General features: G+C 42.5%; 1 protein-coding gene and 1 long non-coding RNA gene across 3 annotated transcripts; one reads left to right on the top strand and one right to left on the bottom strand.

The window, feature by feature from the left end:
- Nucleotides 1-424: 424 nt before the first annotated feature.
- Nucleotides 425-7,339, top strand: LOC133885553 (uncharacterized). 2 transcript variants are annotated; one of them, XR_009903236.1, is made up of 6 exons: nt 425-860; nt 1,216-1,367; nt 4,812-4,879; nt 5,755-5,834; nt 5,971-6,048; nt 6,207-7,339. It is a non-coding gene; the product is annotated as an uncharacterized LOC133885553 (long non-coding RNA). The 2 variants fall into 2 exon arrangements; XR_009903235.1 differs by having other exon boundaries at nt 426-860; nt 5,971-7,339.
- Nucleotides 7,340-8,229: 890 nt separating this feature from the next.
- On the bottom strand, nt 8,230-11,707 carry LOC133884394 (protein PLASTID TRANSCRIPTIONALLY ACTIVE 16, chloroplastic-like). The gene is made up of 4 exons (XM_062323790.1): nt 10,718-11,707; nt 10,552-10,620; nt 9,737-9,795; nt 8,230-8,939 (listed from the first exon to the last, which is right to left on the bottom strand). Exons 1-4 carry the CDS (start codon nt 11,597-11,599, stop codon nt 8,450-8,452), a joined length of 1,500 nt encoding a protein of 499 aa, XP_062179774.1. The 5' UTR covers nt 11,600-11,707; the 3' UTR covers nt 8,230-8,449.
- Nucleotides 11,708-13,668: the final 1,961 nt, after the last annotated feature.

The raw sequence follows: 13,668 nt of genomic DNA, 5'->3' as shown, positions 1-13,668 counted from the left end.
AGGGTATTTTCTGCAATGAGTTTAGTCAAGAGTAAGTTGAGAAATAGGATGGGTAGATAGTCTTTTAGATGATTGTCTAGTTATATTCATTGAGCGAGATATTTTCTTCAAAATGAATGAAGATGATATAATCGAGACTTTTATAACCATTAGAAAGCGTAAGACCAACAAGAATTAGTATTGTAATCTTCTTTGAGACTTGTACTGTGTTTTTTTTATAGTTTTTAGATGAGGGATAGTTTTTTTAACGTAAATTTCAGACTCGTATGTTGGCAAAATTTCAGAGTTGTACTATATTTTTTAAAATTCTATACATATATATTGACACGTTATATTTATGATATTAAAAAAATTTATGTTAAATTAGACCACACCTACCTAAATCCTGAATCGGCCAATGCGGACTTAGGCCCTTGTCCTGATCGCCGAGTACCCCTCTGATCACCCATTAATTCCCTTCCTCCTCGCCTTCTCCTGCAATGTGCCGCGACTGCCTCCTCCTCCCTTGCCTCCTCGCCCATGGCCATCTCTTCCTTGTCATGCTCCTCCGTGCGCATGTCATCCTCTACCGGTGCTTGGTGGAGGCCGCGACCTCTCCTCCCGCGCCTCCCCCTCCCCCTGGATCTCGTCGTCCCTGGCGGACTTGGCGGCGGCGCGCTTCCTCGAGGAGGCGCGTGCGGGCGTGGTGGAGGACGAGGAGCTCGACGCCATGACCTCTAGGGAGTGGAATGCATTGTACATGATGTGAGTTCTCAATGAGTTATGTGGCAGTCAAAACTACTGCTACTAGGGTTCTAAGGGGATGTCGGGTGTCGAGCCCGACGGCGGCAGTGGCGGCGTGTCCTCCTCCGCCGCCGTAGGTGAGGCTCCTGGCCACTAAATTTTCTGCGCGTTTGTTGGGTTTCTCGCTGTGTTTGATCTAGTCGCGCCGGTCTGGTTGTTGTTTGGTGTTGGTTAATGGAGCTGTTCAGGCCGATTTGGTGGGTGCTCAGGTCGGCGCCTTTGTTGTTGTGTTTCTGATGCGAATCTTTTGGTACTGATGGAGAATTATTCCAGTTAGGCTTCTTGGATTCGAGAAGCTTAAGAAAAAATGTAGTTTGTTTGCTGGATTTCTTTCGTGTTTTTCTTGCGTTTGTTCATGGTTATTGCTCGAATTTGGGTTAGGAAAGTTATTCCTTAACGATGCTAGGGACGATTTGGCGTTTCTTGTTGCAGAGAATTTTGATGTTAGGCAAAATGCCTTCTTCGGAAAGGACTCACTGAGGGGCTCTACATCTATTGCTTGGAGGATGGCGGCGGCGATGGCAATAGCGGTGGATTCAGTGGGCCAGAAGAGGGGCTATATTGGCTCGTCTGTTGGAGAAGAGGTGCGGATTCGGGATCCATCATATCCACTTTGCAGCCATATTTTGTTATAAATTGTGTGCCTCTCGTTCTTCGTTTGTTTGGTTCCCATGTATGCTTTATCTCTTTCTTTGTAGCATGTCAATTTTGCATGGCCCCAGCTGATAGTGGAGGATTAGTGCTGGGAGGAATCTGGAATAAATTCCTGTGGGCCTCAAGGGCAAAGTTTAGTGGAATTGTTCACATCAGTAGTGTTGGAGATATTGGACACTTGAGTGATTGTAGTGGAAAATTTGTGCTTGGTTATAGGCAATGGTTTTACCTTGATGTGTGGAATGAATGGTTTGGAGTTCCAAATAATATTCTAATTAATCATTAAGTCGATTATTTATATAATTATGACTATAATGATTAATCAGAATATCACTCCAGTAGTACCGGCATGTATTTTGTGTCTAAGATCTGAACACATGCCTTTCCAATATATAACATCACAACAAAACTTAAGAAAGAGCGAGTAATTAGATTATATTACAAGCATTAAAGAATCATCATTTACAACAATTTATAACAAAAGATTAGAGAAACTACGTAGCGGAAAGGTAACGTTTGTTCACATCAAAAGTTAGATGAAGGCATATACTTTTAGGCTCCACTCAAAAGCACGTCACACGAGTAGTTTGCACTATTCATTCCTGCCACATACATCGGCGGGCGTGAAGTAGACAAACACGAGCTCCTTCTCATCGGTAGAACCTGAAAGAGCAGCGTGAGTACGAAGGTACTCGCAAGACTTAATTCATAATAGGTACATATAGATAACCCGACTTTAAGGATTAAGCAACCTAACATCTATGTGTAAGTATCTATACTTAACTCAAGGCATATCTATCCTACAATATCAACATGCACATAAATGTAAAAGGAACCATCTTAAGTAATCAATAATCCTCAACAATCAAACCCAACATACCATGCCATATCCCCAAATTCGGAAACTCTACGACCGATGCGGTGGACAGAAGCTGCTTATGACCGAGAGCGCGACAATTTGAATTGTTTTTACACTTTGCAGGGGTACATCTTTACCTACACGATTCGGATTCATCCTCTAAACCCTCGAGATAACCTTTTTCATACTTAGAACTACCCACTTGCACATGCCCTTATGGCACCAAGGTTTGTGTCTTGGACACACTCGGCTCCCCGTCACCTTGCTTCTCTTTTATTTTTCTTACGTGTCATAGGGTCGTAAGGCAAGCGTTAGCATGGCGTATGATACTCAGCTCATTCGTCCATTATTCGAATATGTGGTTGTATGGAAGGTGCTAAAGCTAACGACACCAACGGATGGTGCTTAAATGATGCAAGCAGTTTATGGCGTTCTGACTCCTCTCACGAACTACACCGAGAAAATCCTCTGGTGAAGATACCCCTAGCACCACCCACATCTTGTCTCATCCTCACATCTTATATAACCCGCATCATTATCATTGTGTTTGTAAACAATAAGTAAGCTCTAAGCTCATGAACAATGGTTACGCTATTGCTCAACTTCTATTGAGGACCTATGCATTGCTAAGCATTTCAAATAGCTCTTAAGTTAGACATCAATAACATTATTAAGACTACAAGGATATGGATAATCAACAACTCAAGATAATGGTAATGCAATCAACATAGGTTATACTTATATAAGCCCGACAACGACTCACTAAACATGCAAACATACCTAAGCAAAGATTTATCAATTTAGACTTTATTCAATTCAACAAAAAGGGTGCAATATGCTTAGATGATTGCTTTGCTGCTCCGGGGTTTGACTGATACTGCTTACGTAGCACTCACAGAACTCCGGTAGATTGGTGTCGCCTTCACTCGTTTGGACCGCCGGCACAACGCTCTCTAAACGAATCAAGAATTATATTGCATAAACAAATGAACGATGAAAAAATGTGCAATGACGCATGCTTGGATAATAATAGAGCGTCGTGTTTCGAAAACATTTGCAGAAAATCGTTAAAAGATTAGGGTTTCAAAGTTTGAAACTCCTAGACAAGGTAAACCTAATTAGATATAGTCTTGAATGGCTGGTGGTTAGACCGATATGGAAGTGGTGGTCTGACCGTCGGCCTGCAGAGAGTTTTGGCGTATGGCGGTCAGACTGACGATATGTCGGCGGTTAGATCGTCGTTTAGTGGTCAGACCTACCCTAGTGGCGGTCAGACTGCGAGACTCTGCTGGCAGCACTTTTGCGGGGTCGCCGGTGAGGACTCCAGCTAAACCTTCGGCGATGAAGGGCACCAAAGTACTCCACAAGACCAGGGGAATATTTTAAGTTGTGCTTTGGAAGATATGCACGGTCCGAACATGTAAAACCCTTAAAATGAGATATAGACCTAACTTACGTAGAATTTTCCGGTCCAAATCAAAACAGCAGCCAGCTAGAGCTAGGAATCAATGAGAAAACGGTAGGAGAATGTTTACCTCGGTGTAGAGGAACTTTGTATTGGATCGGAATCCTTCGGGGAAGCTTCGATCCAAGGATTGGACTTCCAGAGGGTGAATGAGCTTATAGAGGAAGAAACGGCAAAGGAACCCCTCCAGCGGGGAGGAAAGGGGGAAGAAGCTTGGGGAAGTCCTTCGGGAAGCTTGTGGGAGCCCCTACCTTCGATCTCCAGCCTTCAAACACGATGAATGGATCACACCCTTTCCCTAGGGTTTTGGCAAGGCAAGAGAGTTTGAGAGACAATGGGAGAAGAGAGAGTGAGGGAGAGAGGCGATCAACCACTTAAGGGAGCCTCTGTGCGCTGGTGGTCAGACCACGGAAAGGGTCGGTCAGACCACGGGAAATCCACGTGGCAAGCCTACGTGGCTGTCTCCTAGCGGTCAGACTGCGAGAAGGATTTTTTGCTGAATTTTCCTAATTCCCCCCTCTTTTCTTTCTTCTTTTTTGTCTTTTCTCCAAGGTATTTAGGGTCTTCCTATCTCTTCCTAAACCATTTTCACTCTCAAAAATATCTAAAATAATAATTAATCACACAAAAAATAACGCTATGATGATTATGCATGTTTAATCATGTAATTAGTGTTTTGAGATGTGACACTTTTACTAGGTTGCATACCAGTGTGACTGTGCCCCCTAGCATGGGCTGGATAATGACATAGCTTCAACACACATTAGCAGAGTGTTGCTGATTTTATCTTCTTTTGGCATGGCAATGACATGTTTTACAATTTCCAAGGCTTTGGCCCCACCTAAGACCCAGTTGCTCCCAAATGCCTAGGTTGTGGCTATTGAACATGTCTTGTAATGATCAACTAGGATGTTATTGTTTTTCTAAGGATAATGTTGTATCGCTTCCACATGGATTTATGTTTTAATGATGGCTTTGTTTTAGCCTTACTTTTGTGCTTGCTTTCTGTTATTTGACATCCACTGAGAAAATCACATGTTTTACCGTCAGTTGAACCGAAGCATTAGTTGAACTCGGAATCCTGGTGTTATCGGGGACAGGCGATCAATTTCAAGAAAGTGAGTGACATTTCTTCCCTTGTAGCATGTTGGTACCAAAGTTTAATATTGTGGTGTTTATTTTGTGATGTGTTTGGTATGAAACCTGATTCTCAAAGGTGGTTTCACAATCATCACTTCAGTGTTGATGATATGTTATTTGTGTTGCACATCATAGATAATATAATTGAAGTTTACCATTTGACATTAACTGTACCTCATGGGGGGGGGGGGGGGGCAGTACACCTGCCTCCTTGGTGTCCTCAACGTGGCCGAGGCTGGAGGTACCTGAGGTGTCACGTGCAGCACACCCGCTGCTGTACACCCAGCGGCGGTAGGTCCCTATAGTGTTTAGAGCAGGGTGCCATCACACCGCTGGTGCGCTCTTCAGCGTCACTAATGTCCTGATCTCTGCTATTTGAACATGCAAGTCGTCTTGGTCGCTTGGTTGGGGTGTAAGTAACCAGTGAAAGCGAAAGAATGGCAGCACATTTTTTCCATCCTGATTACATGTTGCCTTAAAATAGTGTTATATGCCTGGACACTGTAATGTTTGCCATTTTCTATATTATACATCTCTGCTAATGATACTGTTCTTATTGCCACAATTCCTAATGAAACACTTCAAATTTGCCTTATAGATGTGACCATTGGTTATGACATGGTTCAATTAAGTAGTGACACTCATTTATATCTCTGCAAAATACCTTATTAGATTATCACATTTTTTAAGGAATATGATTACCACATTTGGGACCTTCTTTGGATCCACCACGTTTTCTATACAGAGATTTCTATAATTCTATGTTATAACTTTTAGCATAAGTAGCATCACCTTTGTTATCTTTTTTCTGTTCACATGTTAACATCATTCACCTTTTTTTTTTTCCAATAAGGCATCTAACCAAAAGAATGCAAAAGTTCAACTTGACGTCTGCAAGTTTTCAAGGACTCTTCTCACTTTATCAGAAATTAGGTAACAGATTATTCATTTGTACCAAAAAGGAAAAAATGGAAGACGTGTTAGCTTTATCTCTTGAATCTACACATCTGAAATTTAGTGTTTAATCTGCTTTCAATTATACAAACCAGCTTTTGTCTTCTGTATACAGACCCGTTGTCAATACTTTTGGCTACTACAATGACAGTCATCTCTATGTGATGTGGAACGGGAACACGTGGTTTAACTGGTACCTGTGCAGCACATCATGTCTGATGCATGTTTCAGCTTCTTATTTTATCTCCCCAATGTCGTGTCTCGTTTCGATTGTTGGCATTGGTAAAACGGTTTATGATTTTTCTCATGATCTTGGCTATTTACTGATTTCTTCTTATCCCAAACGTGCAGTTTGCTTTGCTTGTTTCAAGGAATCGAAGGATAAGAGACAGAGACCGCGATAGTAGTCCTCAAGCTCGCTCTACATGCTGTGAAACTCTGGTTTGTTGGCTTGACAGGTGTGCCAAATCAGCAGTCCCGACTCGCTTGAGGCGAGCGAGGCTCTGTGCTTCCGGTGGTTGGCCATAGTGGGCATGAGGGCTAACTCTAGGTGAATAAATTTATGCAAGTAATTACTAGATTGGTACTAGCCACAGTTCTCAGTGTAAAAGAAGCAGCTGTGCAAAAGTAGGCATGAAGGGGCAGAAAAGTGGACAGATAGAACCTTAAGTATATGGATCTAGCTATGATGTTTTTATTATTAATTTATGCTGAGCCGATATATCATATAATCGAATGTAACAGGTACATTTTTCAGCCTCTTTATTACAACGAAATGTTAGTATGGTCTATTTAGTGGACTGATTTGTAAATAGCCACGGTCTTCAAGAAACCTAGGGATGATCACTGCAGTGAGACTGACAGTACTACCATTTCAGTAGGCAATGAGAGTATAGGACCCTGACTAATGATGGCGGTTAATTTATTTACTGTACAACAAGGCATGGCTTGTTTATCAGCAATTCAGCAGTACTACCATTTCATGTTTGGTTTGGGAAGATACCTGGTTCAAAGATCTGCCGCGAGTTCATGAGTATCCAGAATTTTATCAGATCACTCCTAAGTCTGAAAAGCTTGTTCAGCAAGTTCTCCAAGGTCAGATCCCTTTTTTGATAATCACAAATTCGAGTAATTGAACTCCAATACTGGTTTAAAAGAAGAATGCTTAATGATCACAAACTCGAGGAGTTGACTACAACAAGGATGGGCTGAGGCCTCTTTATCAGATGACAAAAGACTTGCTGACTTGGGACTGAAGTGGACCACAAGACAGTCATTCAAAGGGTGTGTTGCTCCTGTTGGTGAATAGGTAGGTTTATTCAGTCTGCAGCATTTCAATATTCTTTTGGTTGGTACTTTCCAAATTTTCTGTTAAGTATAAACCTCATAATATTGTGCATATATCACATTGCGTGATTATGCTCCATGTTTCGGATTTAGTCTTGTGCCACCGAACTGTATTGATGCCTATTTTATAGAAGTATATCATCTTCACGTTTGTCGTATCATTAGAAAGGTTAGACGTCTTTAAGTACATATTCTTGTGTGCTTGGAATCAATCGAACATTGGACTTCTAGAAATACACGATGCACGCTGGGACAGTACGGGATTTCTAACTCCTGAGAAACTAAAGTTCAGAAAGGTTTGCAGTATCATCCCCACTCAAGTTTGAACAAACCTACAGTTCCAGTTGTATGGCCGATCGACCAAACCAGCTTAAAATATCGTGCGCAAAAACCGAACGTGCAAAACGAAAATGTTACATTACATCGTTTAATCAGACATCGACTGTCACGGGGCCAATCGAAAGCTTAAAAATCACCAACACAAAGTAAATTGCATTTCCAAAAAGTCCTCATCTCGTAGATGAGTTCTGTAATAATGTGCTATGTCATTTTGTTGTTTGTATTCATGTTATAATATTCAACACAACACAATTTAATATTTTGTTTGTAATTATATTTATGAGAAAACAATTGAGAATATTGCTATGCTGGTATTTTGACTAAGGTATATTTACATATTACATTTTTTTTTGAGTGATGCTATTGTAATAGTAGGAAGTGCATTAGAAACATTTGGATGCTGTTGCAACATACGGACACTGTACTAGTGCATATGAGATGAGCAGTAGCAGTCTTTCGAATATGAGATGAGCAATACCAATGGATCGTAGTGGTATGTATCAGTCGCAGTGGTTCGATAACATACCCTTGCATCCCTAAGTACCCATAAGGTTCATGATCTCTCACAAAATTTGCGATTGTCATCTTGTCGGGTGAAGTAAACAGACACCATAGTGTTGGTAAAAATATATACAAGGTTCTAATTGTGACGTGCATGAACGCCATGAAAAAATCGGAGGTAATAATATAGTGTTACAAGAAGCATTATAAGATTTGGCCTTTCCGGAAAACTATGAGGTCAGGGAACAAGTTCTGCACAATGAAATGGGGGTAAATCATTCATCGACACTCCACAGAGACAAGCGTTGTTACAGCCAATTTTGTACAACCTTACTCATTCACATTCCAAGAACATACCAAAGCCTTGGACAAAAATCACGTACAAGAGGATTAGCTGGTTCCTTCGCTCAGTCATCGTCCACGTATACTGTTTCTTGCTTGAAGAGGCCGCCGAACACTGGCCTCACTTCTGGCTTGGTATCCGGCTGCTTTGGTTGTGGCTTCACCTTCTGCGCCGCTGGCTTCACGACGGCCCTCTGTGGTGCCAGCTTCTTTGCCTTCGCCTGGCCTTGCACCGTGGCGATCTGTGCCTTTGGTTCCTTCTCCACAGAGTTCCAAGTAGCCGTCGCTTCTGCAAGCTGCGTGCTGAACTTCTCCAAGGAGAAGTCCGTGCTAAGCCCTTTGGCTCTGCTCAGGAGGTTTTCGAGAGAGGCTTGGGCCTCGTTCACCACGTTTGCAGCAGTCTCGTCTGAGGGTGCTTTCTTCCCCTCGGCTTCGAGCTTACTGGCAGCCTCTTCTGCTTTGCTAGCTCGTTGTGAGGCTAGGGCCTCCTCTTCTGCCTGTGCTTTTGCTGCAGCTTCTTGGTACTCCTTTCTTCTTCTGTCTTCAGGGATAGCTCTGAAAAGCAAACAGCATTGTAGCACAAAGAGTAAGTAATTAAGAAAATCTTGAAGTTTCACATAATCATGAATTTCAAATACCTAGAGAACATATGCGCATGTTCGTATAGTTCATGCATTAGTTGTGCGTATGAACAAAACGAGTATGAACACTGCTACACGTACAACTATTTGAGTCCAATGGTTGAAATCAGTTGGATGGGAGGCTGATAAATGCATCGGATGGTTTAAATGCATAGTTGTACTCAAATAGTTGTACGTAAGCATTTCCCCAAAAGTCAAAATTTTGTATCAGAGTTGGTACAATTTCGTCAGCATATGGGCACACAACAATGAAATACAGAGGAATAGAGCACCAAGAGTGAAATATACATCTGAAAAATACATAAACTCGTGTGCATCTCAAAGCGGAATGAGCAGTACTGATACTGGGTGCAGAATAGCTTTTTCATTGTTTAAAGATTGTGTTTTTGGAGTTCACTTGAATAATTCCTTATAAATGATATCCATTATGATTCAAGTGAAGAAGAATTAGACTATTCTCTCCCTAATAATCTAATATTCTCTCATCCCAATCTATGTTCTAACTCCCCCTTCAATACCCTAAGCCTCATTAAACTATGCTGTCTGGTCTTCCTCAGCATGGTAGATATCATTTCTGTATTAAGATTCACAAAATAAAACAGTTTTCATCTTCCCGTTTAAGCCTTTTTTTAAAAAATAAACATAGGAAGCTGTTTAAAAAAAAAGAATCAAGCAACAAATCAGTGAGTAAAATTGGTGAGTGCTACTCACGTGAAAGCCTCTGCTATGGGCTTGGATGTTGCTGATGAGCTAGTTGAAACTTCAACAACCTAGAAATTTAAAAAAGTATTATCAATATAAGTGGAAAATGAGTAAATAAGCACCCAGGATATAAAAAGACTAGATGGGGGGGGGGGTCAATTTTCTCTCGTCACTATAAACGGAAGTGTTGGGTATAAAAATCATAGAATAGGAAAAGAGATCCAGTGATGAAAGAGAAGCATATATATCATGGCCCATGACATAAGTTAGGACAGATTTGGGGCTTACAATGTGATTTAGTTTCTTTAAAAAGGAAAGTCAGCGACTTAACAAAGCACCATTCTGAAAGAAAAGAGCAGAAAATATCTAAAACCTGTAATTTTTTTTGTTCTGTTAGATTATGATGTTGTACGCAGTACGCCAATGGGCAGCAGATCAAAATTTGCATTCCTTTTAACATGCTCTATTCTAAGTGTGTTAAGATGGTTTCACGATTTTGAGCATCATCCTACTATTGATTCATCCATTAAAAGGGGGGTCATAATCCATTCTAACTTTAACTTGCAATATTACTGAATCTTCTGGAGCAAAATAAATCAGAACAGAGGATTGCTTCTCGATATCAATGCCCTGAATACTATAAACGAATTCTCAATGCCAGCAATCTAATTGTCACAATTTGTGAAAGCTTCCTGTTGTGCTACACAAACCATTCTACTAATGCTCCCCTTAGGGCTGTGGCAAAAGTTTCAGATTAGATTGTCTAATGTGATGAAATGCAAGACTATACCACATATAGGTACATACCAGTATAGTTTCCGTACCTTGTTCTCGGCGACTGCCACATTGGAGAAGACATCAGCCACAAGGGCAGCAATCTGCAACTTTGACACCTACGAGAACACACAAATGCACTCATCTATGCATGTAAGCAACAACACAGACCTTCACATAGTGTCCATTGGAAAGTCAAGGCTATGAGTTATATACCTTGCCGGTATCAGTAGGGGAAGTCGTGCTATGCGATGCGCCCTCCTTGGCCAGGACCAAGGCGTAGGAGCTCTCAGGGCTGTAGTCGTCAGTGAGTGAAGCCTTGACGAGTGTATACCTGACATCCGTCTCCACCACCTTGGCCAAGAACTCGCTCAGCGTCAGCGTCTGCACACGCGAGAAGAGGTTCGAGAAGAAGGACGTGAAGCCGTCGAGCACATTGTACGTGGACCCACCGCCGCCGAGGCCGCTGACGCTCTCGTCGTACACGACCACGACGTGAGCCACGCTGGCGAGGTCCGCAGCCTGCACCACCCGGAGCGCGTCGTCCGTGGTGAAGCCCCCGCCTTCTGGCCCCTTCTCGGCCGAGCCGACGGTCACTACCACCTTGGCAGCGGGTCCGATGGACTTGGCGATCGCCTCAGGATCGTCAAAGTCTGACTCAACCGCGTTCAGCCGGCGCGCCTCCGCAGGGGATATGAGACGGTACGCGGCAGCGAGCCGCGCCAGCTCCTGCGCGGACGCCAGGTCCGGGACGCCAGCGCGCACGGCGAACCCCTGTCGCAGCAGCGTCTGAGCGATACGGACCCCAGCCTGCCCCGTGGCGCCCGCAACGAACACCGTCTGCGGGTCCTTCCTCCCCCTCCCTCCGGCGAACAGCGACCCCGCCGCTGGCGAGGGGAACGCCGGTATCAGCGCCTTGGCGTCCGTCAGCTTGCGGAAGTCCGCGAAGAGGACGGACGGCTTCTTGGCGGCGTCGTCATCCGCCCCGGAGTCCTTGCTGGGCTTGCCGACGCGGCAGAGAATGGTGGCGGCGCGGCGGCGGAGTGGGGTGGAGAGGGGGCGGAAGGAAGGGGGGTTGGAGGTGAGCGCGGGAGCCATGGGGCGCAGGCGTCAGGTGGTCGAACAGGTGGTGGGCATTGGTGCCGTGGGATGAGGAAAGGGTGGAGATGGCTGGCACGCGCGTGGGGTGGCTTTGTTTGGATTGGGAGAAGTGGCAGAGGAGCCTATCGGAAGAGGCCAGGTGGGTCGCCGTTTATCTCCTCGTGGGCAACCATTGGCCGTGCGCTTGCGCCGCGTCCACACTGTCGGGCCCATGCGAAAGATCGCTCATTCCCCACTGTTTCTTCGGATACGCGTGCAGTGAAATTCACGTGAATAGAAAAAAATAAATTTGATAATATCGTGCCGAGGGTATGCATCCAAATCAATAATATCTGCAGCAAGAGCCGAAATTTGGTATGAGATAAATAGTAGATTGAAATAACATACCTTAATGTATTTACCGAAATAGATAATATGTAATTGTATTTATTAATTTAGTTTTCGTATTCGGTACACTATGTATCAAAAATAAATTTTCGATACACTATGTAAAAAACTCATTTTCAACACACGGTGTGTCGAATATGGGCAACAGTGCCGTATTTGGTATACCGTGTGCCGAAAATGAACGGTATTCAGCACACGGTGTGCCAAATACGGCAACTGAATACGACACTGTTGCCCGTATTTGGCACACCGTGTGCCAAAAATACTTTTTCGATACACGGTCATGTCACGTCTACTTTTCGGTACATAGTCATGTGGTATCGAAAAAGTATTTTGTGCACACGGTGTGCCGAATACAGTCTATTTTCGGCACACGGTGAATCGAAAATTCATTTCGGTAAATCGTGTGCTAAATACGGATGCTGCTAAATTAATAAATACGACTACATATTGTCTATTTCGATAAATACGCTCATATATATTGTGTAATTTTAGATTTTTGTCTATTATTTTAATATCATCGAAACAGCAATAATATCAGTCAATAGCACCGACACATATGTAAAATAACACCATATATCATTGTAACTTGATCATATATAATTAGTTACAACAAAATAACAAATTTTATTTTCATAAACCATTGTCTCCTCTCGTATAACTTGAGTGAAATCGTCTTCAGATTTATTCTCGTTATACTTAAATAGATCCATAAAAACCGCTTGCTCAGTTCATAACCATCCTGCATATGCATTATAAATCAGTATCAAGAAGAGTAATTGTACACTTCAGGGTCATAAGCTAATTGTATACCACAGGGCGATGGAGATGGATAAACATGTTTTAGTTGGTTCTTGTGAAGAGTATCATATTAAAGCACTTAGCCACGACCGTACCAATGAAAGATGCATATGGAGCAATCCTTTCATGGAAAACAGGGTTGGAGTGTTCTGGATGAGCATAATAGTCGGCCTGCATCACCAAATTAAATTTTCTAATAAGGCCATTGAAAAGCTATGGAACTACTAATGAGGTAATTGTCTAATCAGATAAAAAACAAACAGGATGAAAAATGTGTATAGAGAAGACTTGAACATAACTATATTAAGAAAAGCAGAAAGATCCTTGTGTGAGACCATGTCTCTTCAAGTCACGACACAGCCATATAGTCGGAATACTCTCTTGATTTACTTAGATTAATGATACAATTTAACAGTAAAGTACAATGAGGTTTGTTAGAAAGCATGCTTACAAATAAAAGGTATTAAAATATTCAAAGAGGTGTGGCAGATGAATATTTCATAGATCAGAAACTCCAATATTCAAATAAGAAGGTGACAGACACTATTCTACCTTGTCCACTGAAGATCCTACACTCTTCACCATCTCATATTCAGCGAGTACATCTCCTGGGACTGTCCCGACGTGATCTATGGCATGGAACACGCAGTATGAGGAATAACTGCAAATCAGGGGTATAAGGTGATCGTATATTAGTGATATATATATATGGATCACTAGAAAAAACAGTCCAAGAGAAAAATGAAAATTTACCATCCAAGACAGCATGTGGATCCACCGGCTCAAATATTTCATTTGCCTCAAGTCTCAACACCACATCGTTTTATTTTGTTGTATTCATGTTTCTTATGCATGTAAGCATCCTTTTGCTCAGTTTC

Source organism: Phragmites australis, chromosome 11 (genome assembly GCF_958298935.1).
Source record: "Phragmites australis chromosome 11, lpPhrAust1.1, whole genome shotgun sequence".
Classification (NCBI taxonomy): Eukaryota; Viridiplantae; Streptophyta; class Magnoliopsida; order Poales; family Poaceae; genus Phragmites; species Phragmites australis.
The sequence above is the reverse complement of the archived record's forward strand: the minus strand, read 5'-3'. Positions and strand labels throughout refer to the sequence as shown.